The sequence below is a fragment of the Neomonachus schauinslandi genome, chromosome 7 (genome assembly GCF_002201575.2).
Source record: "Neomonachus schauinslandi chromosome 7, ASM220157v2, whole genome shotgun sequence".
NCBI classification, from domain to species: Eukaryota; Metazoa; Chordata; class Mammalia; order Carnivora; family Phocidae; genus Neomonachus; species Neomonachus schauinslandi.
This window is the reverse complement of record NC_058409.1, coordinates 25,696,888-25,721,737: the sequence shown is the minus strand read 5'-3', so window position 1 is coordinate 25,721,737 and position 24,850 is coordinate 25,696,888. Positions and strand designations below refer to the sequence as shown.

The window sequence follows — 24,850 nt, the reverse complement described above, 5'->3', positions numbered from 1 at the left end:
ATATTTCAGTCCTTGGAGGTCGGTTGTGTGAGTGTGCCTGAGACCCTGCACGTGGGACTATAAAGTTTCAAATCCTGATCACTACCTTGGAAGTCCCTTCTCTTTTCTGAGTGCTCCTCTGCTTCTTGCCCTATGAGACAGGACCAGTTCTCACACAGTACAGGGCAACAGTGAAGAGTAAGACCTAAGATGACAGCACACTAAGCATGGCTTTATAATCATGAGCACTAAGCGATGATTTTTTCCTCACACATTCTGCATGATCTTAACTCTTACTCCTCTATTATTTGGGGATGATAACTGCAAAACATGGTCAGAATTTGGGCTAAAATAACTTTTTTTTTTCAAGTCTGGTAAATTATGTTACAAGCCTTTGGGGAGGTAGATCTGAGACACTTTCCTCTGGGCACGCTGCTGGGAGGCAGAACGGAAAGCAGAATTGTCATTTTCAGTCTGGGAAGGCTGACCTTCTTTCTCCCAAGCGTGGGATCGAGCACATAATTGGCGTTTTACAGTAACAAATACTTCTGTGAATGCAGGGACATGGGGATGTGAAAACATTTCACAAACCCCAAAGAGATTCATAGCCAGACCGAGATCTGATCCTAAGGTATCTGAGCTTTCTTTAAAACGCGGGTTGTAGCCGCTTCTGACACCCTCAGGTCGTGTCCCTCTAGAAAGTAGGCCAGAGAGAATAGGGGTGGGGGCGGGGGGGGGTGTTGTTCTCATTCCCACAAGGAACCCGAGGGGTAAGAAGGCGCACACCTGGGTGGGAAGGCAACAACGGGCGAGGCTGCGTGGGGCGTGTGGCAGCCAGGCGCGCGGTCTGAGGCTCCGAGAGAAGCCCAAGCCTCGGCCGCAGGCATCGCGCCCAACAGGACACCTTAGGCCCGAGGACAGGTGTGTGCGGGGGGGGGGGGGCAGTCAGGTGCACCGCGCGGCACTCCCAGGGCAGTCACACCCTCCTCCGCCCACGAGTGACCTAATTACAAGGTGCCTGCCGCGCCCAGAGGCGGAGGTGGTCACTCCAACCAGGCTACCACTCGGCGCCCGTTCCTGCCCCCAAAGATTTGGGTATCCCATACAATTCCAGCGCACCACGAGGTCACAACGCTAGTTTCTGTGACCTGGACGCAAACGCGGGGTGAACCGCAGAGCCGGCTCACCTTAGGGAAAAAGTCTCCCGCAGCTAGGTTCTCCACCCACACCCTCCAACCCCGGGACTGCGTCTGCGCCACGCCGGCGCCCGCGCCGCGCCGCGCAGGACGTCGTGCTCTGGAATTAGCTCGGTTCTCTGCGGGAGGCGCCGCACTTGCGGTGCCTCGGTCTTCCCTTCCCCCCCCACCCCCGACCCCTCCCTTCTGGACGACCACGCCCTAAAAGCGAAGGTGCCTCAGTTACCAGCCGGCTACATTGCGCCTGCGCCTTGGCCCCTGGTTCCCGCCCCCCTAGTCGGCCCTGGCGGCGGAGCAGGGTTGGCTCTGCAGTTGCGCAGCTCCTGTCCCGGCCCTTCTTCCCCGCCGCCTCCTGACGCCGGGCGTGATGTCACCACGCCGGCGGCCGCCATTACAGAGAGCCGAGCTCCGGGACTAGATCGAGCGGAGCAGGGTTGCGGCCGGTGGCCGGGTAGTGCAGGGAGAGTTCGCGGGTTCGCGCTAGCGCCGAGCAGCCGCCAGCAGCCACACAGGTACCCCGGGAACCGGCGGCGGCGTGTGCGGTGTGGCCCGTGTGCGGGCGGCGGCGCGGGAGTAGCGCGGAGCGGCAGCCGGTTCGGGCGGGTGGCATCATGGACGAGAAGGTGTTCACCAAGGAGCTGGACCAATGGATCGAGCAGCTGAACGAGTGCAAGCAGCTGTCCGAGTCCCAGGTCAAGAGCCTCTGCGAAAAGGTGAGCTTCTCTCCAGCTGTGGGAGGCGCCGCGGGCCGAGCCCCTCGGGAAGGACGCGGCCGTGGGGAGGGTGCAACATGGCGGAGGCAGCCGGCCCGGGCCCCCCGAGCCTCCAAGACCGGCGCCCGGCGCGGTCCGGCGGCGGCTCCCGGGCGACCCGGCGCCCCCTGCCTCCAGCGCAGGGATTGGTTGTCGCCGCCACCGCGGCCTAAAATGGCGCCGTTCACCCGACTCCGGGGCTCCCGAGCCTCCCGGCTTTGGTGCCGGGCGAGGTGGCTGGGGGAGCAGAGACCCTGTATGTCAGGGTCGGGGACGGTTTTGAGGTGCATGTGAGAGGACTTGGGTTCTACGGCCTGGGATGCGGGACTGTGACTCTACTGTGAGGTGGGTAAGAGGCTTTTTACTTGTACTCAGGCCTCATTCTTCGGTCCAAAGCTGTCCAGAGGATTCCCCCAAAGCGAGCTCGTAGGCCGGATCGCAAGACCTGTCTAAAGGTCGCTCACCTTTAGTACCATCCCTGGTGGTTTATGTTAAACTCACCGAGCAGTCCTTTCCAGAGACCGATTTAAAAATGTGTGTTACAAGAATTTAAAAATACATTTCTAACCTAATTTCTACGAAGGTCACGGTGGTAGGTGCAGGGAGGAGTACAACTTAGGTTTCATAGTTGCAAGAAATGGAGAATTTGGTGAGTCATACTACGTAAGGAGCTTTGGGATTGGAAATCAAGTGTCAGTTTGATCTGTGATTTATATGCTGACTCAAATTGGGTACTGTGAAACCCTTCTGCGAGCTGAACGTACTTGGCATTTTGCCATCTATTTTTAAAATGAACAGCGTAAACTGCGAGCAGCAAATTTTGTATACTGGCTCTTTGTTGGGAAAGTTACTTGTTTGTATTTTTGAGGCTCTAAGTAGCAAGATAATATTAATAGCTGTTTGTTGAGCTTTTACTATGTCCCAGACATTGTGCTTAGTGTTTACAGATGTTGAAAATGGAATGCTGTAGTTCCTTTAATAAGTCCATTTTAAATTACCTAATTCCGTTTTGTTTTTACCTAGGGGTTGGGGAAACAGCCTATTTAGCTATTGGCTGTGTTGTATTTTTGAAAGTCTTATGACTCAGTTTTCTGATATATAGAAAATGCTTATCTCCACTGTAAATAGTTTAACTTCTCTTGTCAAAATTAACTTGGCAGTATTTCATTGTAGTGCAGAATTGTGGAATACCGTATTTGCATTTTGTGTTAGTGAGGAGAGTTATTAGAGAGCAATTATGCTGACTCCTTTGCGGTTTGTTAGGAAAATTGGGTTCATGAGTTTGGTGTATATGTTCCTAAAGCAGGCTTTTTCAGAAACTGTGCTGTGAATAATTGCAATTTAAATGAGTCAAATTCAGATTTATTTATCCTTAGCCTGAACAACTCTCCTACTAGTTGATGAGGTGGTAAATTATCTATTGGAGCTGAATTTTAATGTTAGCAATGTATTGAGTCTTTGGTTCCTTCTTTACCCTCATCAAATAAGGATGGTGTTTGTATTAAGGGTTTATTTAGAAAGAGGCTTTTAAAACTTAACGTATATTGTCAAGTATTAATTTCTAGGTGCTGGAAGTGATGATTTTAATGACTTTTAGGGATCAATACCTTATGTAGACTTTGAGTCAGCATTTGGTTAGATGACTAGTCATTTGTGTAGAAAACATTGGAAGAGAGATAATGATGTAATTGGAAGACCACTGGACTTAACAAGTTAGACCTGGACACTATTCCTCTTTCTGCTGCAGAGTAATTGTGACTGATCTTGGGACACTTAGTCCACATTTTGCTATTTAAACTAAAGAGTTAAAATAGATGTTCCAGAGTCCCTTCTAATCTGAGATTGTATAATCCAATTTAAATTAGTACATTGTGTTTAAATATCGAACACCTACTGACTATCTGCGATTGCTTACTTTTATGAGAGAAAGGAAAAGCAATGAAGTATAATCACGTTTAGTCTCAAGGAGCCTGAATCTAGTTGGAAATAAGTAGTAGATGAACCAGGGAAGTAGAGGGTTTGTGTTGGAGACTGCAGGAGATAATACTGGGTGCTTAGATTGGGTGTGTCAAGATTGATGAATGTGGTAAATGTGATTGCTTTTCCCATCTTTGTAAAACTAAGATGTAGTGAGATTAAACAATTTATACTTAGCTCTCCATTGCTTATCCAGTGTGTCCAGATTTTTATTCTTAGAGCCAAAAAGGTGGAAATAATATTTGAAGTTAGGTTTCCAAGAAATGGATCATTTGAGGGAGAATATTATGCAGTCTTCATACTCTTTTTAACTTGAAAGTTTTTGAACTTTTGGAACTACATTAACTTTGTAAACTAAGTTTTAAGGCAGCTTTTTAGGTATGTGAAATGAGTTAGGATGCATGACTTGAAATGATTTTTTGTACTAGGAAACTAAAACAAAAATTCTCTTTTCACTCTTAATTGAATAGCCAATAGCACATCTAGTGAAAGCTACATATTTTGAAAATCTTGAGGGAACCATCTTTCATTTGTATAATAGTTTTTTCTTTTAAAGAAAAGATACTTGTTGGAGATAGGTCCTTGGTAGTAGTTGATCATTTCTTTAATTTTAAGAAGGAAAAGTAATACAAAAGCCCTCCTTTTATCTGCCTGAAGGTGCCTGATCTGAATGAAATATTTAAATGGTAAAGATAGAAGTATACCATGAGAGGTCATGGTGATTAAAAAATTCAGAGACCATTATTATGGTCTCCCATTAGCAATTAACAGTGGTAGGTGTTCAAAATGCAGAGAATTCAGGTGTGTATTTATAGACAAAGGTGACTGTGGTTTTTATGCAATTGACTAGTTAAGCTTTTTTCCCTTCAAGGTGTGATTAAGGTTTATATCAAAGCCAAGATGATTGTGTGTGGAGTATACTTTGTCATTTGGGGGATCATAATTTTAGTTGATTGTTGAAAAATTGTGGTGAGTGAATGCAGTTTTGTCTCAGGTACAGTTCTATAGTCAGTAACATTACTACATTTGTATAACTGGATGGTATGTTTCCATTTACAGATTGGATGAAGTAAATAGTATCAACCACAGTAAACAGTCTTTTATTATGTGACTTCACCAGTGGTTTAATTTAGGTATGATTTTTGGCTTTGTCCTTTCAGGTCTTTCCAAACTTGTGGAGAATGTTGTTTGATAGCCAGTTTTTTTTTCTTTCCCCAAAGGAGTTCTTTACCTAGGTATGCTCTTTTCCATTGCTCTGCAAACACTATAAATAAAATGCAGTCATTAAGGCCTCACATTTGTACATGAGTATGGGAAAAAGCAAACCCTCCTTCTCACTGGATGAGCTGCAAAATGCTTGACTAAGATTAAATTTCTATATGAAGTGGGTAATAAATTTTTGTGAGTCTGTATGTGTGCTTAATTTAAAGGATTGTTTGGAAGCACCTGGGTGGCACATTTGGACTCTTGTTTTTGGCTCAGGTCTTGAACTCAGGGTCATGAGATCAAGCCCCACATTGAGCTCCGCACTCAGCCTGGAGTCTGCTTGAGATTCTTTCTCCCTCCTGCTCATGTGCTCGCTCTCTCTGCCACTCGCCCTCCCTCTCTCTCTCTCCCTCCCTCCCTCCCTCCCTCTCTCTGGAATGGATAAATCTTAAAAAACAAACAAACAAAACCAAACATTTAAAAGGTTGTTTGGCTCATTTTCATAAAAGTAATTTGAATATTGAGAACAAATGGGGAAAGCATGATGCAGAATGTTTGCATCATATTTTCACATACACAGTTCTTTTAACAAGTTTATGAGACAGTTATTATCCTCAGTTATAGACGGAAACCAGAGGCACAGGAAGGTAAAGTGACTTGACTTCAGGGGCTAAAGTGAGATTGTGCAGCCTTACAGATTCTCAGCCCAGTGTTCTAGTGTTGCTTTACAGCCTCTCCTCTCTTTTTAGGTGGTGTTAATAATGAAAAATGGAGGTGAATTGGGGGCAAGCCGAATTGTAGAATCAACAGCTCTGTAAAATAAAGCATTATTATTATTCTCATTGCTTGAAAGCTTCCCATTCATGGCACGCACTGTTGTCTTACTTTGTCCTGGAGGAGGAAACCGTAATTATTCTTCAATTTTGAATGTGGCTGGCAGCATTTGCCCCTCAAATAACATTAATGAGAAGAAAATGCCAGTTCATTTTCTGTGTATCCTTAGTGCAAATCATGGTCTAGAAACTGAACTTTAAAGTATTCCAGGAAAGCATAACTAACATTTATATTGTTCAGTACAGTTTGTAAAATGCCTTATCATGGCTTCCACAGTCAGACCTATATGTGCCTGTGTGTGTTTCATGATCTAGTCATGAAGCAGTAGTGCCCTTGGTTTTGGGTTCACTTAATGAGGAAGAGTCGAAAAGGTGAACAGTCATACTGTTCGGAAACACAGGTCCCCCAACTTTCCTTTTGTTTCCTCTGTCAAAGTCAAGAGTTCTGCCTGTAAATATTGGCAGGTGAAACTCATGCTGTAGAAAGCATGAGGGACACTGGAGGAGTGTATGGGTAACATTTCTATCACTTGTCAGGTGTTTCTCTCCCACGCCCTCTTTAATGGCAGAGGATATTGCTGGTAGCCTTCTAAGTCATTTGTCAGTTACCTGTGGCTTTGTTAGGTTGGAGGAGGTGAGCTAGGAAAACCAGGAGATACTAGGTTTGCGTTGAGGTAATGGTAGGGAAGGGTCTTTTTTGAAGGTGCTCAGAAGAGAGGGAAAGTTTGGTGTGGCAGAACCCCCCCCCCTTTTTTTTTTAGTTTTTTGACACATCTCTCATTTCTTTTTTTTTTTTCTCTGTACTCATTTCTCATAAACCTTTAAACGGCGCTTTCCCACACAAGTGAGGTAGGAATTGGACTAGAACTATGAAGGGAAAAGAGTTTGTTTTTTTGCTGTTTTAAATAGCTTTTCTTTCATCTTCTGGTGCAGAAGTGGTAGAAGAAGTTGAAATAGAGGTCTGGCTGCTGGTAAATGGTTGGGGAGGGATTCTGAAAAAAATTGTAAAGAGCGATCTGGGATTAACTGCTTAATTTCTTGGGGCGCCTGGGTGGCTCAGATGGTTGGGCGTTCGCCTTTGGCTCGGGTCATGGTCCTGGGGTCGTGGGATCGAGCCCTGTATCGGGCTCCCTGCTTGGCGGGGAGTCTGCTTCTCCCTCACCCTCCTACTGTTGCCCCAGCTTGTGCTCTCCTGCTCTCTGTCAAATAAATAAATAAAATCTTAAAAAAAAACCTGCTTAATTTCTTAACAATACAGAGTTGCTGTTGCCTACTTATATATTGGTAGTGTGGTTTAGGATGGATGAACAAGGCAGTGACAGGTGTGTATATCTGAATCTGGGTATTTTCTTTTTTTTTTTTTTAATTTTTATTGTTATGTTAATCCCCATACATTACATCATTAGTTTTAGATGTAGTGTTCCATGATTCATTGTTTGTGCATAACACCCAGTGCTCCATGCAGACATGCCCTCTTTAATACCCATCACCAGGCTAACCCATCCTCCCACCCCCCTCCCCTCTAGAACTCTCAGTTTGTTTTTCAGAGTCCATTGTCTCTCATGGTTCGTCTCCCCCTCCGATTTCCCCCGCTTCATTCTTCCCCTCCTGCTATCTTCTTTTTTTTTCTTAACATATATTGCATTATTTGTTTCAGAGGTACGATCTGAGATTCAACAGTCTTGCGCAGTTCACAGCGCTTACCAGCGCACATACCCTCCCCAATGTCCATCACCCAGACACCCCATCCCTCCCACCCCACCCCCCACTCCAGCAACCCTCAGTTTGTTTCCTGAGATTAAGAATTCCTCATATCAGTGAGGTCATATGATACATGTCTTTCTCTTTTTGACTTATTTCGCTCAGCATAATATGAATCTGGGTATTTTCTAAACTGTGTGTGACCAGTCAGCCAGTCACTCTGGTACTCCATGCCCTCACCTCTGCTTCAGTCATTCAGTTACTACTCCAGATGGGAGTATGGCTGATGTTGAGGGGGCTGCAAGAAGATTGAAAACCTTTTTCCAGAGTGCTCCTGGGAAGACAGTTCATTTACCTAGCTAGAGTTATATACAAAGTGTAGTTCACAAAGACTGTGGAGTGTCAGTGATGCTATTAACGGTGTGACAGTGTTCTGGAAATCAGTCAAAATTTATTAAACTCCTATTATGTGCATTACTCATTTTCACTGTTTAGCTTTGTCTAAGTAGCATTGTTTTAGGGATTTGCTAGTTTTTTGCTCTAATAGTAGGGTTTCACATTAGCCAGGAGGTTGAACTTGTAGTAAACTCTATAGATGGGAAAGGTTTTAAAATATTTGTGCTAGTGGTGATCAAGTGCATTTCATTAGTCTGCCACCCATTGTTTGTAAACTGGCAGTAGTGCCCACTACCTGTTGGGTGCCTGTGACTTAGTGAAAAGGCTTAAGAATTGCTTTGGTAAAATTTCAGTGATGGAAGGAACCTTAAAAACCATTTAGGCCGTCACCTGGTACAGATAAGGGAGGAAAAAGACATCCAGAGTGGTTGATGGATTCATGATGGGTTGTTGTGGTGAGAATTTTTAAACAACTACATATATACCAGCATTTCTCTGTTTAGATTATATATATATTTATCCCCTATGCAGGAATTATTGGGAATTTTTAATTCCTGCACATGTGTATTTGACAGAGGTGGAAAAACATCAACTTAAGTAATTTTTTTTAAAGATTTTATTTGTCAGAGAGAGAGCATGATCACACACAAGCAGGGGGAGCTGCAGGCAGAGGGAGAAGCAGACTCCCCACTGAGCAGACAGCCTGATGAGGTACTCCATCCCAGGACCCTGGGATCATAACCTGAGCTGAAGGCAGACGCTTAACTGAATGAGCCACCCAGGTGTCCCTTAAGTATTTTCCTTTAATACAATTTTAGAATTATCCCTCATACCTGACCTTTTTCTTTTGGTTAGATCCTAACCTTAAAACCACATAGTAACTACTAGTTCGTAGAACATTACATGGAGGATTATAGTACTTTTATAGTATAATCACACAGATAGTGTACATACAGTATAATCATACAGAAGACCAAAATGTTTCATAAAATGTTTGACGCATCTGTTCAGTGTAATTAATGAAAGACAAGTAATATGAAGAAAGGTTTGACAGTTGAAGATGAATAACTCAAGATTTATTTGCTTCCAGGGCTAGTAGTATGTCTACATTATGTATCAGTCCAAAGTAAAAATCTAGCCATATATACTAGTTTGTCATGAACCTTAATTTTTTTGCCCAATTATGAAAATCAAGAAAACCTACCTTTTATCTTTCATAAAAGCAATATGAAGCAAAATGAAATTCTCTTATGGTATTGGAAAAATTTATTATTGCTTGCTTATTTGCCCTTTTTTTAAAGATTTATTTATTTTTTAGAGAGCGAGAGAGAGACCATCTCAAGTAGACTCCCCGCTGAGCCTGATGCTGAAAGCAAGAGTTGGATGCTTCACTGACTGAGCCACCCAGGCGCCCCGTGAACTTGCTTTTTAAAAATGTTTTCAAGGGGGGCGCCTGGGTGGCTCAGTTGGTTAAGCGACTGCCTTTGGCTCAGGTCATGATCCTGGAGTCCCTGGATCGAGTCCCGCATCGGGCTCCCTGCTCGACAGGGAGTCTGCTTCTCCCTCTGACCCTCCCCCCTCTCATGTGCTCTCTCTCATTCTCTCTCTCTCAAATAAATAAATAAAATCTTTAAAAAAAAAAAATGTTTTCAAGGGGCGCCTGGGTGGCTCATTCGTTAAGCATCTGCCTTCGGCTCAGGTCATGATCCCAGCGTCCTGGGATCGGCCCCGCATCGGGCTCCCTGCTCCGCGGGAAGCCTGCTTCTTCTTCTCTTGCTCCCCCTGCTTGTGTTCCCTCTCTCGCTATGTCTCTCTGTGTCAAATAAATAAAATCTTTTTTAAAAAAAAGTTTTCAAATGTTTGTAATTCTGAAACTGGAAAGTAAAATTCAAAAATTAATTATTGCATTTTTTTAGGTTTGCTTCTCTTATGTCTTTATGGCTATATTGGTAGAAGATATACTCAATTGTGCTTAAAGTATGAAATGTTTAATTTATGTGAAATAGTTTCCAGTGAACATTTGAATTAATAATCAGATTTTTAATAGAAAAATATGAGAGCATCATTTAGCCTTGTATCGATAGATAACTCAAAGAATTTGTGTGAACAATCTGTGTAAGAGGAGAAATAACTGATAGTAAATAAACATGGAATAAAAAATTTGAACTCCAAAATGAAAAGTACCAGTTAAATCAGAAAGTAGCATTTTATATTTGAAATAGATGAGAATGGGTGCATTCTAACATTTATTAATGTGTATATAAGTTGGGAATAATTGAGCTTTATAGACTACGTATGTAACCAAAAAACGTTCACGTATTTTGCTCTCTAGTCCCACAATTGAAAAATCTCCTGAAGGGAAGTAAGTCAAATAAACAGTACATGTATAAATTTGGGAAGATACTATATAGCAGTTTAAAATGATCACTATGATGCTATAAGGCATTGGATTTATGAATATGAACTCTAAAGAATTTGAGAGAGAGAGCATGCAGCAAATGAGGGGGAGGGGCAGAGGGTGAGGATTCCCTCTGATCAGAGAGCCTGACGTGGGGCTTGATCCCAGGACCCTGGGATCACAACCTGAGCCCAAGGCAGATGCTTAACTGACTGTGCCACCCAGGCGCCCCCATGAATATGAACTTTAGGACAGAAATTGAGACGTTTACCAGTTTTAAGCACGAGGTCAGTATGTGGGTAAAAGCTGGAAGGGAATACAAAGAAATGAGAGTAGTTTTTGTTGGTGTGGTAGGTTTAAGACAGCCATAATCTATCAACATTTTATGTTCTCCAGTGTTCTCATACAAAGAACTTTTACATAATTGTAATCATTTTCCATTTTAAAATGTTTGCTTGGTTTAATAATGAAAATGCATGAATATGTTGTGTGACTTTAATATAAAAATGCATTTCTTTTTCTACGGTACACGTTAAGGAGAAGTTACACTGCTGTTGTGTGTCCTTAAGGAAATTAATATATAAATGGTTTGTGAACCTTTTGTTGGTTCCTGTTTTTTTTCTCTTTTACTTGTCTTCCTTGAAAGATCTTGACGTGGATGGTTTTAGGAGTCTAATTTAAATTTGCTTTTTTGTAATTTCATATTATTATGGTGGTTAGGGATGGCCCATACCCAAGAAACCTGATGTTAGTTGAAAATAAAATTTTAAGATTTCTGAATCTGAACTCAGAAGGCAGAGAGGACATTGATAATAAATTACCGTTCCTGAAGGTTTCTTTTCTTCAAGTGAATCTCCAAATTGTTTGAATTTTAGGACTGTAGAAAAATTTAACTTTTAGTTAAGCTGTTATTATTGGACTAGCTTATTTCAGCTTCAGCCTTGTTCTGTGAAGACATATTTATTAGATCTTTTTTCCTTGAATTCACTGATTTCAGTTTATGCCATTTGAATTTCAGTAGGGCTCCTACTGAAGAATTGATAAATAAAGAAAAAATAAATATGATGCTGATTACACTATTTTTAAAAACTTGATTTTTAATTATTTTTTTCCCAAATGTTTATTAGTGGAGACTTTTTGAGGCCCTCAAAAAACGTTTTGGGGCGCCTGGGTGGCTCAGTTGGTTAAGCGACTGCCTTCGGCTCAGGTCATGATCCTGGAGTCCCTGGATCGAGTCCCGCATCGAGTCCCGCATCGAGTCCCGCATGGGGCTCCCTGCTCGGCGGGGAGTCTGCTTCTCCCTCTGCCCCTCCCCCCTCTCATGTGCTCTCTCTTTCTCTCTGTCTCAAATAAATAAATAAAATCTTTAAAAAAAAAAAATTTTTTTTTTTTGCTAAATACGATTTCTTTTTTTTTTTATTCTTATGTTACTCCCCATACATTACATCATTAGTTTTAGATGTAGTGTTCCATGATTCATTGTTTGTGCATAACACCCAGTGCTCCATGCAGAACGTGCCCTCCTCAATACCCATCACCAGGCTAACCCATCCTCCCACCCAAGCCCTCAAAAAATGTTTTAGGGGAAGCAAAAGTTTGGGGTGTGTATCTTTTGCTTTTGCTTCTTTGCATAATTCAGGTGACATGAGGCTTTAAATTAGAGGAATCAGAATACCAGAAAGTGAAAAGGTAGTTATTAGAAGTATAAACCTCTGTAATGTTAATTAAGTTGCTTTGAAAATCTGGTTCTGCCATTTACCTTGAATATTAAACTAGAGAGTTGAAGTATATCTACCTTAGAAACTGATGGTTGGTGAAGGCCTGCAGGTTCTAAAGGTGACTCATTAGATTGCTTCTCAGCCTTTTGGCTAAGATCAAGTGTAAAGATGACTCATTAGAGGTCCCATTAGGTGACCCATAGAGGGGTTCTATTAGGTGCTTCTGAGACTTGAAACGCCTGACTCCTTGTGATAGCACAGCTTCTCAGACATTTCTTTTTCTGTGATTAGTTTTTCTTAACTGTAAAATAATCTTCAATGAGGAGATGTGCAACCATTATTGTTCTGGTGTTCTGGGATAGTGTATTTTGGTGTAGTAATCCTCTGAAAGCTGAGTTGAGACCAAAAAAAAAGGTATACTTAAATTCTTTGTAAGCTTGAGTTTTTGTTGTTAAAATATACTTAATAATTGGCTTGATGGCATCTGATATGTAATAAATACTGTTTTCTCCCGAATTTAATTGTAGTTGTTCTGGTCTGAAATTTGGTAGGAAGAGAAGAAAAGAGCTTTGGCTTTCCCAGACGTAGAAGTTACTTTGGTTTACTTTATAAATACAGTGTCCTTTCTTTTTTGGAGGACAATTTTATAATGTCAACATAAAAAGAAGCTAACTGTTCGATCTGCTAATATGTCAACTTCATGGTATCTTCTTTCAGGAAGTGTCTGTATATGTATACCAGATGTATACCAGGTGTATACCAGGGAGCAAATACTAGGATGTACATTGCAGCGTGTTTACCTTTTCGTCCTCCCCCTCACTGTATTATAATAATCTCTCAGGGAATACTCTACCTCCAGTGTGAGAAATTAACCAAGCCTATATGTATGCATTATGATCTCCAATATGGATTGTTGGCGAGAAAAGCAGGCTGCTGAATAATACAGCTCCTAGTTTTAAAGTGCAAAAGAAAATGATTATGTTTTTGTAGGCATACAATATGTATGTAAAACTTGTCAACAGGCTTTCAAAAGGATGTACATCAGAATACTCTTGGTGGTTACTTTTCCCAAGAGGAGTGGGATTGTGGAGAGTGGTCAAAGGGGACATTTGGTTTTATCTGCTGCTAAATTTTTTTTTTCAAAGGATGTGTCACTATAACTTGCACAGTTTTAAAAGTAAAATTAAAGATCGGGGTGCCTGGCTGCTAGGCTCTGTAGGTGGAGCATCTGACTCTTGATTTCAGCTCAGATCTTGATCTCAGGGTTGTGAGTTCAAGCCCCGTGTTGGGCTCCACATTGGGAGTGGAGCCTACTTAAAAAAAAAAAAAAACCTGAATAAATAAATTAAGGATACAGTGCTTATCATTGTGATATGTCAAAATTGAAATAAAAGGAACAGCTAGCATTTAGGTTTAATTGTCCTTTTGTGATTTGAATAGAAATTTTGAGTAGATAGTAATAAGGAAATTCAGGCAGTTGTGAATGGCAGCTTTTTACCATTCATATAGAGAATAGCCTTACCTGTAAGCAAGTGTCAAGAGATGTATTTTGGAATTTAACTTCTCATAGAATTGCAAGATTTATAGGGTTGTGACCATGTTTTCTTGTCATTGTCCTTTTAAAACTTCTGAGTAACTTGCAAATTTCTTTGAAGTGGGACCTATCATTTCATTCATGGCTGTTTTCATTACTATGGGCCAGGTGCTAAAAACACTGGACATGGTATTAATGCCAAACAGTCTTAAGGAATATGCCTAGTGAAATTCTGCTTGTTAGTAATAATAAATCATGGGAGATTGGAATTACCCTAGCGAGATGAATTATATGTATTTCTGAAGAACTATCACTTTTTGAGACACAGCGGAAATTTTTTCTAAACTTAAAAATAGAACAAATTAATGATTAATTTTTGGATGTCAATGATCAGTGTCTTGAACTAGGCTCCCCAAATGTTTGGAGACTTGAAAATAATGGTGCTTAGGGGTGACTGGGCGGCTCAGTCAGTTGGGCGTTTGCCTTCAGCTCAGGTGGTCCTGGGATGGAGCCGCACAGTGGGCTCCCTGCCCAACAGGGAGTCTTCTCCCTTTCCCTCTGCCCCCCCCGCCCCCTGCTTGTGCTTGCGCCCTCTCTCTCAAATAAATAAAACCTTTAAAAAAAAATGGTTCTTAAACTTCACTGCACCTAAGAAAGCACTGGTATGGAATAAGGAGGGGAGACTAAAAAAAATTATTGATGCTTGGATTCCACTACCAAAGATTCTGGCTTGAGAGAGGAGTAGCCTTAGCATCTAGATTTTTTTTTTTTTTTAAAGAGCTCAAATGATTTTTAATATGTGGCTAAGATTGCATACTACTGCCTTAAAACCAGTCCTTGTTACTTTTGGTTGTTGCTTAAAATCTAATGAGCAGTGGCTCATTAGCAACAGTTCGCTATGGCAATTTCACCTCCATGTTCTAGTGTGTTGCCTTCCCCTGATGCAGCCTCCCACTGTACATTCTGGAACACCATTTCATAATGCTAGCTGCACATAGAAGAAAATGTTCAATAAATGTTGAGTGTATGAAGTAAATACTTTTAACCCATTTTCAGAACAGATTTCTTTTACCTTCTTGGCTGAACTGAAATCTGACTCTTCCTGAGGAAGTCCTATACTTTCTCTAGTAGCCCTCCCAGATAGATGGATGGTGCCTTCCTCTAAGATAAAATTCCCTGTTTTTCAGGCTTCTTTTCTCTACCTGGATACCCAGGCACCTTTCCTTACTACTGTTACCTATTATTTCTTCATTCTCCAGAGAACTTGGTACCAGTTTCCAGGCCTGTACTTCTGATGTTGTCCTGAGAGATGTCCATGGGTTTCCCTGAAGATGACTTACCCAGTATCCCAGTATAAGTTCTTGATTCATTAAGCAAACAGATATTAAATGCCTTTTACATCTCAGACATTGCCCTAGCGAGGTGCTGTGTATGCAGTGGTGAATTAAAGGAACCTGGTGAACATTTTTTTAGCTCTTAACTTGGGACAGTTGGGTGGAAAATAGATTGGAGTCAGGAAGAATGGAAGCAGGGAGTTCAGTATGGAGGCTAGCACAGTAATCCAGGTGAGGTAGTGGTGGCTTGGACCAGGGTAGTGGCAAAAAAGATAAAAATAGATTGATTTGAGATAGGTTTTGGAGGGAGGCTAGTGACCAATCGGTCACTGAATACTAGTGGTCTTTAAGCTCTGCTCTGTCTCAGATATCCACATGTATGGCCCTACCTCTGAAATCCTAAATTCACTCAAGTTTTCCACCAGTGGATCTTTGTTCTAGTAGTACTGCTTTGATTAGACTTGTTCTTCAGTCCATGTCCATGCCCTATTCTCCCCCTCATTTCCTACCTGGGATGGCCAACTATCATGATTTACTTGAGCACAACTGAGGCATTTCTTGGGATGCCAGACTTTGAGCACTAAAACCAGGATAGTTGGGTCACCCTGTGCCTACCCCAGTCTGCCCTTTTCTCTTAAGTGGTATGCTTCAGCCATGTAAAACCTTTTCCTCTTCCTGAGAATTTATACACATGATCGCACCTTGCCTATGTTGGACCTCTTCCCATTTCCTACTCCCATCCCCTTCCTGTAACTGACTTTCACCCATTCCTTGGACCTCAGGCAGGTTTCCTAGCTGTCCTAGTTTGTGATCCTGGAACACTGCAGCCTACTCTAGCATGTCTTAGCACTTGGCCTGATCATTTTATTGTCTGCTGCTCATGCTGCACTGTGTGCTTTTATGGGCAGTCTAGTTCGTTGTGATATCTTACGTAAATGGGTCTCCACCGTTTACTTTTTCCCTTTCTTTCATCACTTAACACAGCCTGTACTTTGTTGCTTGGTTACTTGTTTGTGGTCCCCTGTCCCCTGTGACCGATCTTGTACGCTGTGGTCCCCCAATGGCTAGCACAAGGCCTGGCACATAGTATCACTCGGATGATTGAGCAAGTGAATGATGGTCTTCTCCAGTGCACTTTGGTTTTTGGGGTAAGGTAAATGATCAGTAAATGTATGTTGAATGACGATAGGGTTTTGAGTGAGTGAAATGTTATGCTGCCCTTAAAAGTAATGTTTGAATTTGTGATTACATGGGGGAATGCATATGCTGCCAAACAACTTTATAAAAACCATGTATATTGAATAGTTACAGTTGTAAAACAAAAGTTTGTATTTTTAGTATTGAGTGTAAAAATACAGGTGAAATTTTAATGTATTGTTCCCCCCCACCTCCCCCCAGAAAAACAGTTAAGTGGGAATTAGAAACCTTTCTTCATATCCTGGAATCCATAAAGCATATTAGAACTTTAAAGCTAAGGAACTAGGTATCTGAATGTCTTGTTCCATTTTCATTAATCTTATGTGGCTGCTAGTAATAAACTATTTAGCATTTAGTTAGATGGTAACTGATAGGCCTAAAAACTGATAGTGATGAGAGGAATGGAACTATGCATCTTGATAACATGCTTTTTCTAAGTATCAGGAGTGAGATAACCAATAGATGGAATCTGGCCATATCTTGCCCTCTTTAATGGAATTATCAGTGCCTACAATTTCGTCTTACACCAAGTCTGTTCTTTAAGCTGCATTAAGTTTATTTTTGTTAATGTTGTTTAATGCTAAATGTATTGGTTTATTTTATCTCCATCTGTAGGCTAAAGAAATCCTGACAAAAGAATCCAATGTGCAGGAGGTTCGATGTCCAGTCACTGTCTGTGGAGATGTACATGGGCAATTTCATGATCTCATGGAACTGTTTAGAATTGGTGGCAAATCACCAGATACAAACTACTTGTTTATGGGAGATTATGTTGACAGAGGATATTATTCAGTTGAAACAGTTACTCTGCTTGTAGCTCTCAAGGTAATTTCAATTTTGTTTGGGGGTATTTTGTACTGGGTGAGACAGTTTTGTTCTTTTTCTTCCCCAGTGATTTGTGATTTTCTCTGAATGTTCCATATTTAGGAATGCAGGTATTCAGGTTTGGGACTTATAAATCATACGTCTGTCTTCATTCTGAATAAGGGGATGGTATAGAATAAAAGTAAAAAGGTTATTCTCATTCAAGTTATTTGAAAAACGTTAGAAAGCCAGTCAAATAAAAATATTTCTTCAGTTAATTAGGGTGTGGGGAGGTAGTATAACTACCTTTCCTAGGTGCTTTTGAAATTAAAGATACTAAATGTCAGGATGTTCACATCTTTTGATGCAGTAATCCTATAATTAGACTTTTACTGAAGAAGAAATTCAAGAGGAAAAGAGCTTTGTGTGAAAACATTAATTTCAGCATTATGTTTAATCCTAGAAAACGAATTGATCTAGATATCCAACAAAAGTGAATATCTAAATTATGATTTCTCTGTGGAATAGTTGGCAGCCATTAAAACTTGACAATCTAGGACAATAAGAATGATAAAGCAAGCTGCTTTATGCCAATTGGAGCTGTGGGAATTGTACAAAGATCTGAAAGTGAGACACACGTAGTGGTCACTAGTTTTTGGAATGGCAGGCTTCTGCCTTTCCTTGGAAAGAAAGTGTGATTTTACCTTTAGGGGAGATTTTACTAAAGAACGTTCACAGTGATAAAACCGGCTGCCAGAAACCTCTAATACTGCAAAAGTGGTAAGATGTGGTTTTGGGAAGAGCTGGATTTTAGGCAATATATAATGTATATGCTCATGAAGCTACTATAATCTGAATCATGTAACATGCTACAAAACATTTTTGGAGGATATACTAAGTTCTCTGCATCTGTAAAATAAAGCAGTTGGATTAAGTGATGGAAAGTTTCTCTAGGTACTATGAAAACAACATTGTAAGCTAATTTGTACTTAAAGCCCAGGATGAATCCCAGTGCTTAGCAGAGGAATGAATATGCTGCCTTCAAGAATTTATATTTAAAGGTTTTGGGGCTGAATTGTGCCGCATACACCTCCCCCCCCCCAATTCGTACATTGAAGTCTTAACCCCCGGTACCTCAGAATGTGGCTGTATTTGGTGATAGGGCCTTTAAGAGGTAATTGAGGTAAAATAAGGTCATATGGGTGAGCCCTAATTCAATATGACTGGTGTCCTTGTAAGAAGACATTAGGACACAGATATAGAGGGAAGATGATAAGAAACGTGGAGAAGATGACCTTTTATTAGCCCAGTAGACCGGCCTTCAGAAGAAACTAACCCGGCTCACACTTTGATCTGGACTTCCAGCCTCGAGAACTGTGAGGAAATTAATTTTTGCTCTTCGAGCTGCCCATTTGTTCTACTTTGTTATGGCAGCCCTTGCACACTAGTACGGGGGCACTGGGGGAAGGAAACCTGAGCGAGTACAGTTGGATATCCATATACAAAAAAATGGGCTTAGGTACCTCATACCATACAAATGGGTCAAAATCAATCAGGGGCCTCAATGTAAGAGCTAACGCTATGAAACTTCTAGAATAAAGCATAGGAGAAAGTATTTGTCACTCTGGGTTAGGCAATGATTTCTAAGACATGAAAAGCATAATCCATTAAAAAGATTGTTATATTGGACTTCATCAAAATTAAGAATTTTGGGGACACCTGGGTGGCTCAGTTGTTAAGCGTCTGCCTTCGGCTCAGGTCATGATCTCAGGGTCCTGGGATCGAACCCCGCGTCGGGCTCCCTGCTCGGTGGGAAGCCTGCTTCTCCCTCTCTCACTCCCCCTGCTGGTGTTCCCTCTCTCGCTGTGTCTCTGTCAAATAGATAAATAAAATCTTCTTTAAAAAAATTAAGATTTTTTGTTCTTCAAAGTATATCACTAAGAAAAAAGTATTTGTGTTCATATAATAAAAACCTATTATAATTCAATAATTATAGACAGATTAAAAATGGACAAAATACTAAAGATGTGCAAAATCATTAAACATCAGGGAAATACAAATTAAAGTCAGAGTCACACCCATTAGAATGGCTCTCATCAATAAGGCTGATAATACTAAGTGTTAGTTTATGGAGAGATTAGAACCTTATACCCATACTAATACCCAGCAATTATATTGGACTAGGAATATACTCAAGAGAAATGAAAGTGTATTGTATGTCTGTACAAAAAACTTACAGGCAAGATGATCGTAGCAACATTCTCATAATACTCAAAAACTGTAAACCATTCAGATGTTCCTCCTCCTGGGGAATAAAGAAAAAAGATATGGTATAGCCATACAATGGGATACTGTGCAGCAATAAAAAGCACAATAATAAGAATCCACTGATACATACACAGATGAGCTCAAAAATATTCTGCTAAGTGAATAAAGCCAGACACACAAAAAAACTATATCTTGTATTACTCCATTTATATGAAATTTTACAAAAAGATCTCAAAAGGGGAAATCATGAGAGCAGAGAGATCACACAAGTACGTAGTTTCTATGATGAGTATTTAAGGAAATACAGAAAAGACAAATCAGTGGTTGCTGGGAGTAGGAGTTGAGACGGCCTGGGGGGATATTTTTGGACTGAAGATGGAAAGGTTCTAAAATAATTGTGATGGTTATTGCATACCTATAAATTTACCAAAAGTCATCTAACTGTAGAAAAAAATTTCACGGAGTTCTATGGCTGATGATTATGTTTTGTGAAATTGGTAGTAGCAGGAGTTTGATTGTAGTTGAGATAGGGTTTGCCGATAACTCCGTGGACAGATGTCTGTAGATGTGGGGGGATGGGATTTTTTTTTTCCCCCCACCAAAATTGGAACTCTGAATTTTCCTGTAGAAAGTTTGCTGAATGGTCATTTGGTTTTTGAAGAAGCCAGGTATTCATATTGTTTTCTGTTTTGTTGTTTCAGGTTCGTTACCGTGAACGTATCACCATTCTTCGAGGAAATCATGAGAGCAGACAGATCACACAAGTATATGGTTTCTATGATGAATGTTTAAGGAAATATGGAAATGCAAATGTTTGGAAATATTTTACAGATCTTTTTGACTATCTTCCTCTCACTGCCTTGGTGGATGGGCAGGTATGTAGGTCTTCCTAAAACTTACATTGCTGGTTTTTTCATGAATCTGCTTTCTTAATGTTTAGGTCCAGTCATTTTTCCACCCACACATCCCTTCTAGACTTCTGAAATGCCTTCTTTCTATCAAGCACTGAACTGTATGTTGGGACCACAGGGATGGAAGATGTAGCCCATCCATCCTCTCAGGTTGTTTCTGGACAAGTCTTGGAGATGTAATTAGCTGTTTATTGGTCCACATAGAGGAGTGCACAGAAGATACAGCAAAAAGTTCTATGAGAAGAATGGATAGTCTGTGTGAGGTTAAGGTCAGAGAAACGTTTTCTGGGTGCAGTAGCAATGATTTATCTGGAAGAAAGGGAATATATTCACTAGGTTAGAGTGGGCTAGAAGAAAGCCTCTGCAGAGACAAGCCTGGTTCTGGCAGAATACAGAAACACTAGTCACACCAAGTGATATGGGTTGCTGCCTACAGCTTAGTCCAGAATGTTTAAAGTTTCTTCTATGTGATGTTAATATTATAAACCATTCTTTCCAGATATTCTGTCTACATGGTGGCCTCTCACCATCCATAGATACACTGGATCACATCAGAGCACTTGATCGCCTACAAGAAGTTCCTCATGAGGTATTGCCGTTTTTTTTTTTTTTTCCTAATGAGTTATTGACTTTTATTTGGTAATAAAATCTTTTCAGAAAACCTTTTAGAGAGGAAAAATTTTACTGTAACTTTCTTATGTGTGTTCTCTCGTTTAATGTTCAAAAATGACCCCATGTGGTATGAACACTCTTGTCAACAACCTCTGTCTTCAGAAGCTAGTAGTAAGAAACCTGTCAAGATCACAGCACCTTTGGGACTGGGCCTTAGAATCTCGGTTGTTGCCTTAATTACTTGTCAATACTGTCTGACATTGAAATTTGTATACTATAGGGCTTTTTGCTCTTGGGGCTCATTGATGTAGGATATGCCTCTTAAAAATGTTGGGAAATAGTTTGTTTATTTGACAGAGATACTTTAAAGCAAAACCTTAAACTGTTCAGCAAATACCATTCAAAGTGTGACTTCATAGGGTGTTCCCTCTGATGAATTACTCAAATCATTTTTTGCAAGAGGCAATTTAAAACTTACTTTGCTTTTTAGGGTCCAATGTGTGACTTGCTGTGGTCAGATGAATTACTCAAATCATTTTTTGCAAGAGGCAATTTAAAACTTACTTTGCTTTTTAGGGTCCAATGTGTGACTTGCTGTGGTCAGATCCAGATGATCGTGGTGGTTGGGGTATATCTCCTCGAGGAGCTGGTTATACCTTTGGGCAAGACATTTCCGAAACATTTAATCATGCCAATGGCCTCACATTGGTGTCCAGAGCTCACCAGCTGGTGATGGAGGTATGTCCTCTTCTCTGAAATCTGATTTGCTTTTTAAGTAAACGTAATGAAGGAAGATACTAGGGAGGGGTTTTTTGGTGGTGGTGGGGGGTGCTAATTAATGATATTAATGAGGATACTCCATGTATCCCTTCCAATGAATTTGCTGTTGTAGCCTGAGCCTTTACAGTAGATGCACACTAGAATTAAAATCTCAAGCTTTTGATCTCATAATGAGTTTCATAGTTGACATATTTTCAGAGAATTCTTAATGACTGGATAGTGCTTGGGATTTAAGCCTGGGAAAGTAAGGTGCAGGGAACAGGGGAGGAGGCAATATATACATTTTTATCTCAGTTTTGTTTATTTCATGTGTTTAACATGTGTATGTATGGAGAAGAGATTGAGGTGAAATACCAAAATGTTTCAGTGGTCCTTTGGATGGTAGGATTATAGATAATTTTTTTTTTTTTTTAAGATTTTATTTATTTATTTGAGAGCGAGAATGAGAGAGAGAGCATGAGAGGGGGAGGGTCAGAGGGAGACGCAGGCTCCCCGCTGAGCAGGGAGCCCGATGTGGGACTCGATCCCAGGTCCCTGGGATCGTGACCTGAGCCGAAGGCAGACACTTAACCATCTGAGCCACCCAGGCGCCCGGATTATAGATAATTTTAAAGAAGAAACTAAAAGGGAAATGGGACATTGATAAGCATACTTAAAATTAGGGTCCTGTTTACATTAATATTAATAACAACTGATTATTATAAAAGTATGACTTTGCTAAAGACAGGGAACAATATTTGTGTACAATACTTAAAAAGTAACTCATGTATTTACATGGATTTTGACAAAATGAGGCTGGAGATCCTAGAGGCCTATTTTCTTTGTACCTGGGCAGGGACCTTCACCTCTGACTGAAGAGAATTAATATGGTTTGGTCTTGAGGAGTATGTTATCTGTCTCTACAAGGAATGGCCATATACTCATTCTTGGATCATGTTTAGGGCCACTGTGGTGGGAAGTTGATGAGATACTGCTATTCACAGAAAGCCAGATGTAGAAGAAGCACTTTATTCTCTGGTGATTGGTGCTGTTTTTTAGTGTCTTTTCTATTTATAATCTAGTTTTGTAATTCAGGAAAAATTAATTCATGTATTTTTTTTAAGTTGCACAGAGTACAGAAAATTATTAAAATATCCAGAAACAAAACATTATAGCTTTTAAGCCTTTTGGAAGGGGCTTTTTTCTTTTTGAGTCACATTTAGTTGTGTAAATAAGGGAGTAAAATAGGTTTTTATCACCTTTCTTTTCCTTGTAGGGATATAACTGGTGCCATGACCGGAATGTAGTAACGATTTTCAGTGCTCCAAACTATTGTTATCGTTGTGGTAATCAAGCTGCGATCATGGAACTTGATGATACTCTAAAATATTCTTTGTAAGTATTTACACCTAAGTAGTTGGCTGCCATTACAGTTGAGTTACACTGTATAGTTGGAATGGGAAGTTTAAGAGTTTTGAAGGGCTCATGCTAAATCCAGATTCCAGTTTGATTTTTATGTTCCCCCCCTTTTTTTTTTTTTAGATTTGATTTATTTTGAGAGAGAGCGCGCGAGTACAGGGAGGGGGAGAGGGAGAGAATCTCATGCAGACTCCGCACTGAGCACAGAGTCCAGTGTGGGGCTGTTTCAGGACCCTGAGATCATGACCTGAGCTGAAACCAAGAGTTAGACGCTTAACTGACTGAACCACCCAGGCGCCCCTGTGTTTCCTTTTGAACAGACTTAGGATATGTTGAAACTCATCAATAGAAACTTGTCCTATATAGGCCCCAATGTGAATTATTAGATTTTAACTTTTAAACACATGTTTTTATTGTGGGGTTAATAAAATATATCCTGAGGTTGAGATTACAAATACGAGTACATTAGGCTCTTTAAGTTTTGTTTAGTAGAACCCTTCTTTCAAAAAATCTTAGAAGGAATCCTGATGTATAAAAATTGTCTTAAAAAAAAAATTCTCTGAAGTTTGCCTTGGCTCTTTGAGGAGACATGCAGCTAGAAGACTCTTATTAAATGGATGATTAGGCTACAGTTAGGATTCTGTTCCATTAAAGGCAAACTGAAATTGTATAGGAAGAATAATGTTCTTGATTGTCAGTACATTGATACATCAGTATAAACAACAAATATGTTTTGTTTTTCAGCTTGCAGTTTGACCCAGCACCTCGCAGAGGCGAGCCACACGTTACTCGTCGTACTCCAGACTACTTTCTGTAATGAAATTTTAAACTTGTACAGTATTGCCATGAACCATATATTGGAAATGGGAAGAGCAACAGTAACTCCAAAGTGTCAGAGAATAGTTAACATTCAAAAAACTTGTTTTCACACGGACCAAAAGATGTGCCATATAAAAATACAAAGCCTCTTGTCATCAACAGCCGTGACCACTTTAGAATGAACCAGTTCATTGCATGCTGAAGCGACATTGTTGGTCAAGAAACCAGTTTCTGGCATAGCGCTATTTGTAGTTACTTTTGCTTTCTCAGAGAGACTGCAGATAATAAGATGTAAACATTAACACCTCGTGAATACAATTTAACTTCCATTTAGCTATAGCTTTACTCAGCATGACTGTAGATAAGGATAGCAGCAAACAATCATTGGAGCTTAATGAACATTTTTAAAAATAAGTACCAAGGCCTCCCCTGTACTTGTGACTTTTGAAATCGTTTTGTTTATTTTCAGGGATACCGTTTAATTTAATTGTATGATTTGTCTGCACTCAGTTTATTTCCCTTCTCAAATCTCAGCCTCATGTTGTTCTTTGTTATTGTCAGAACCTGGTGAGTTGTTTTGAACAGAACTGTTTTTTTTCCCCTCCTATAAGACGATGTTACTGCACAAGAGCACTGCAGTGTTTTTCATAATAAACTTGTGAACTAAGAACTGAGAAAGTCAAATTTTAATTGTATCAATGGGCAAGACTGGTGCTGTTTATTTAAAAGATATACATCAATTGATAAATTTTAGAATTTGTAGAATTCTAGGTAAAGAAAAATAAAAATCAAGGTCACTATATAATCTCTCTGGTAACTCCTTGACATTCTTCAGAAGATTTTCAAGACTTATTTGTAATCCAGATAGTACAATTTGTCAGATAGCCAGCGTGCTCTTCGTGGGTTCTTCCTGCATATTACCTTGTCTGCAAGAAAGGAAATCTGTGCAACTTCAGTAAGACTGGACTGTAAAACCATAGAACTTGAGATTTAAGTGTTTTGGTTTTTGTTTTAATAAAACATCATGTTTTCAGGTA

The 24,850-nt window shown here is 40.3% G+C and overlaps 1 protein-coding gene across 2 annotated transcripts; it reads left to right on the top strand.

The window, feature by feature from the left end:
• Positions 1 to 1,507: 1,507 nt before the first annotated feature.
• Positions 1,508 to 24,850, top strand: PPP2CA (protein phosphatase 2 catalytic subunit alpha). Of its 2 annotated transcripts, none has more exons than XM_021702225.2 (7): positions 1,508 to 1,888; positions 16,837 to 17,046; positions 19,995 to 20,168; positions 20,704 to 20,793; positions 21,393 to 21,554; positions 22,852 to 22,970; positions 23,739 to 24,850. In XM_021702225.2, the coding sequence occupies exons 1-7, from the start codon at positions 1,787 to 1,789 to the stop codon at positions 23,809 to 23,811; spliced, it is 930 nt and encodes a 309-aa protein (XP_021557900.1). In that variant the 5' UTR covers positions 1,508 to 1,786; the 3' UTR covers positions 23,812 to 24,850. The 2 variants fall into 2 exon arrangements, with proteins under 2 accessions (XP_021557900.1, XP_044773095.1); XM_044917160.1 differs by lacking the exon at positions 1,508 to 1,888 and adding an exon at positions 14,932 to 15,255.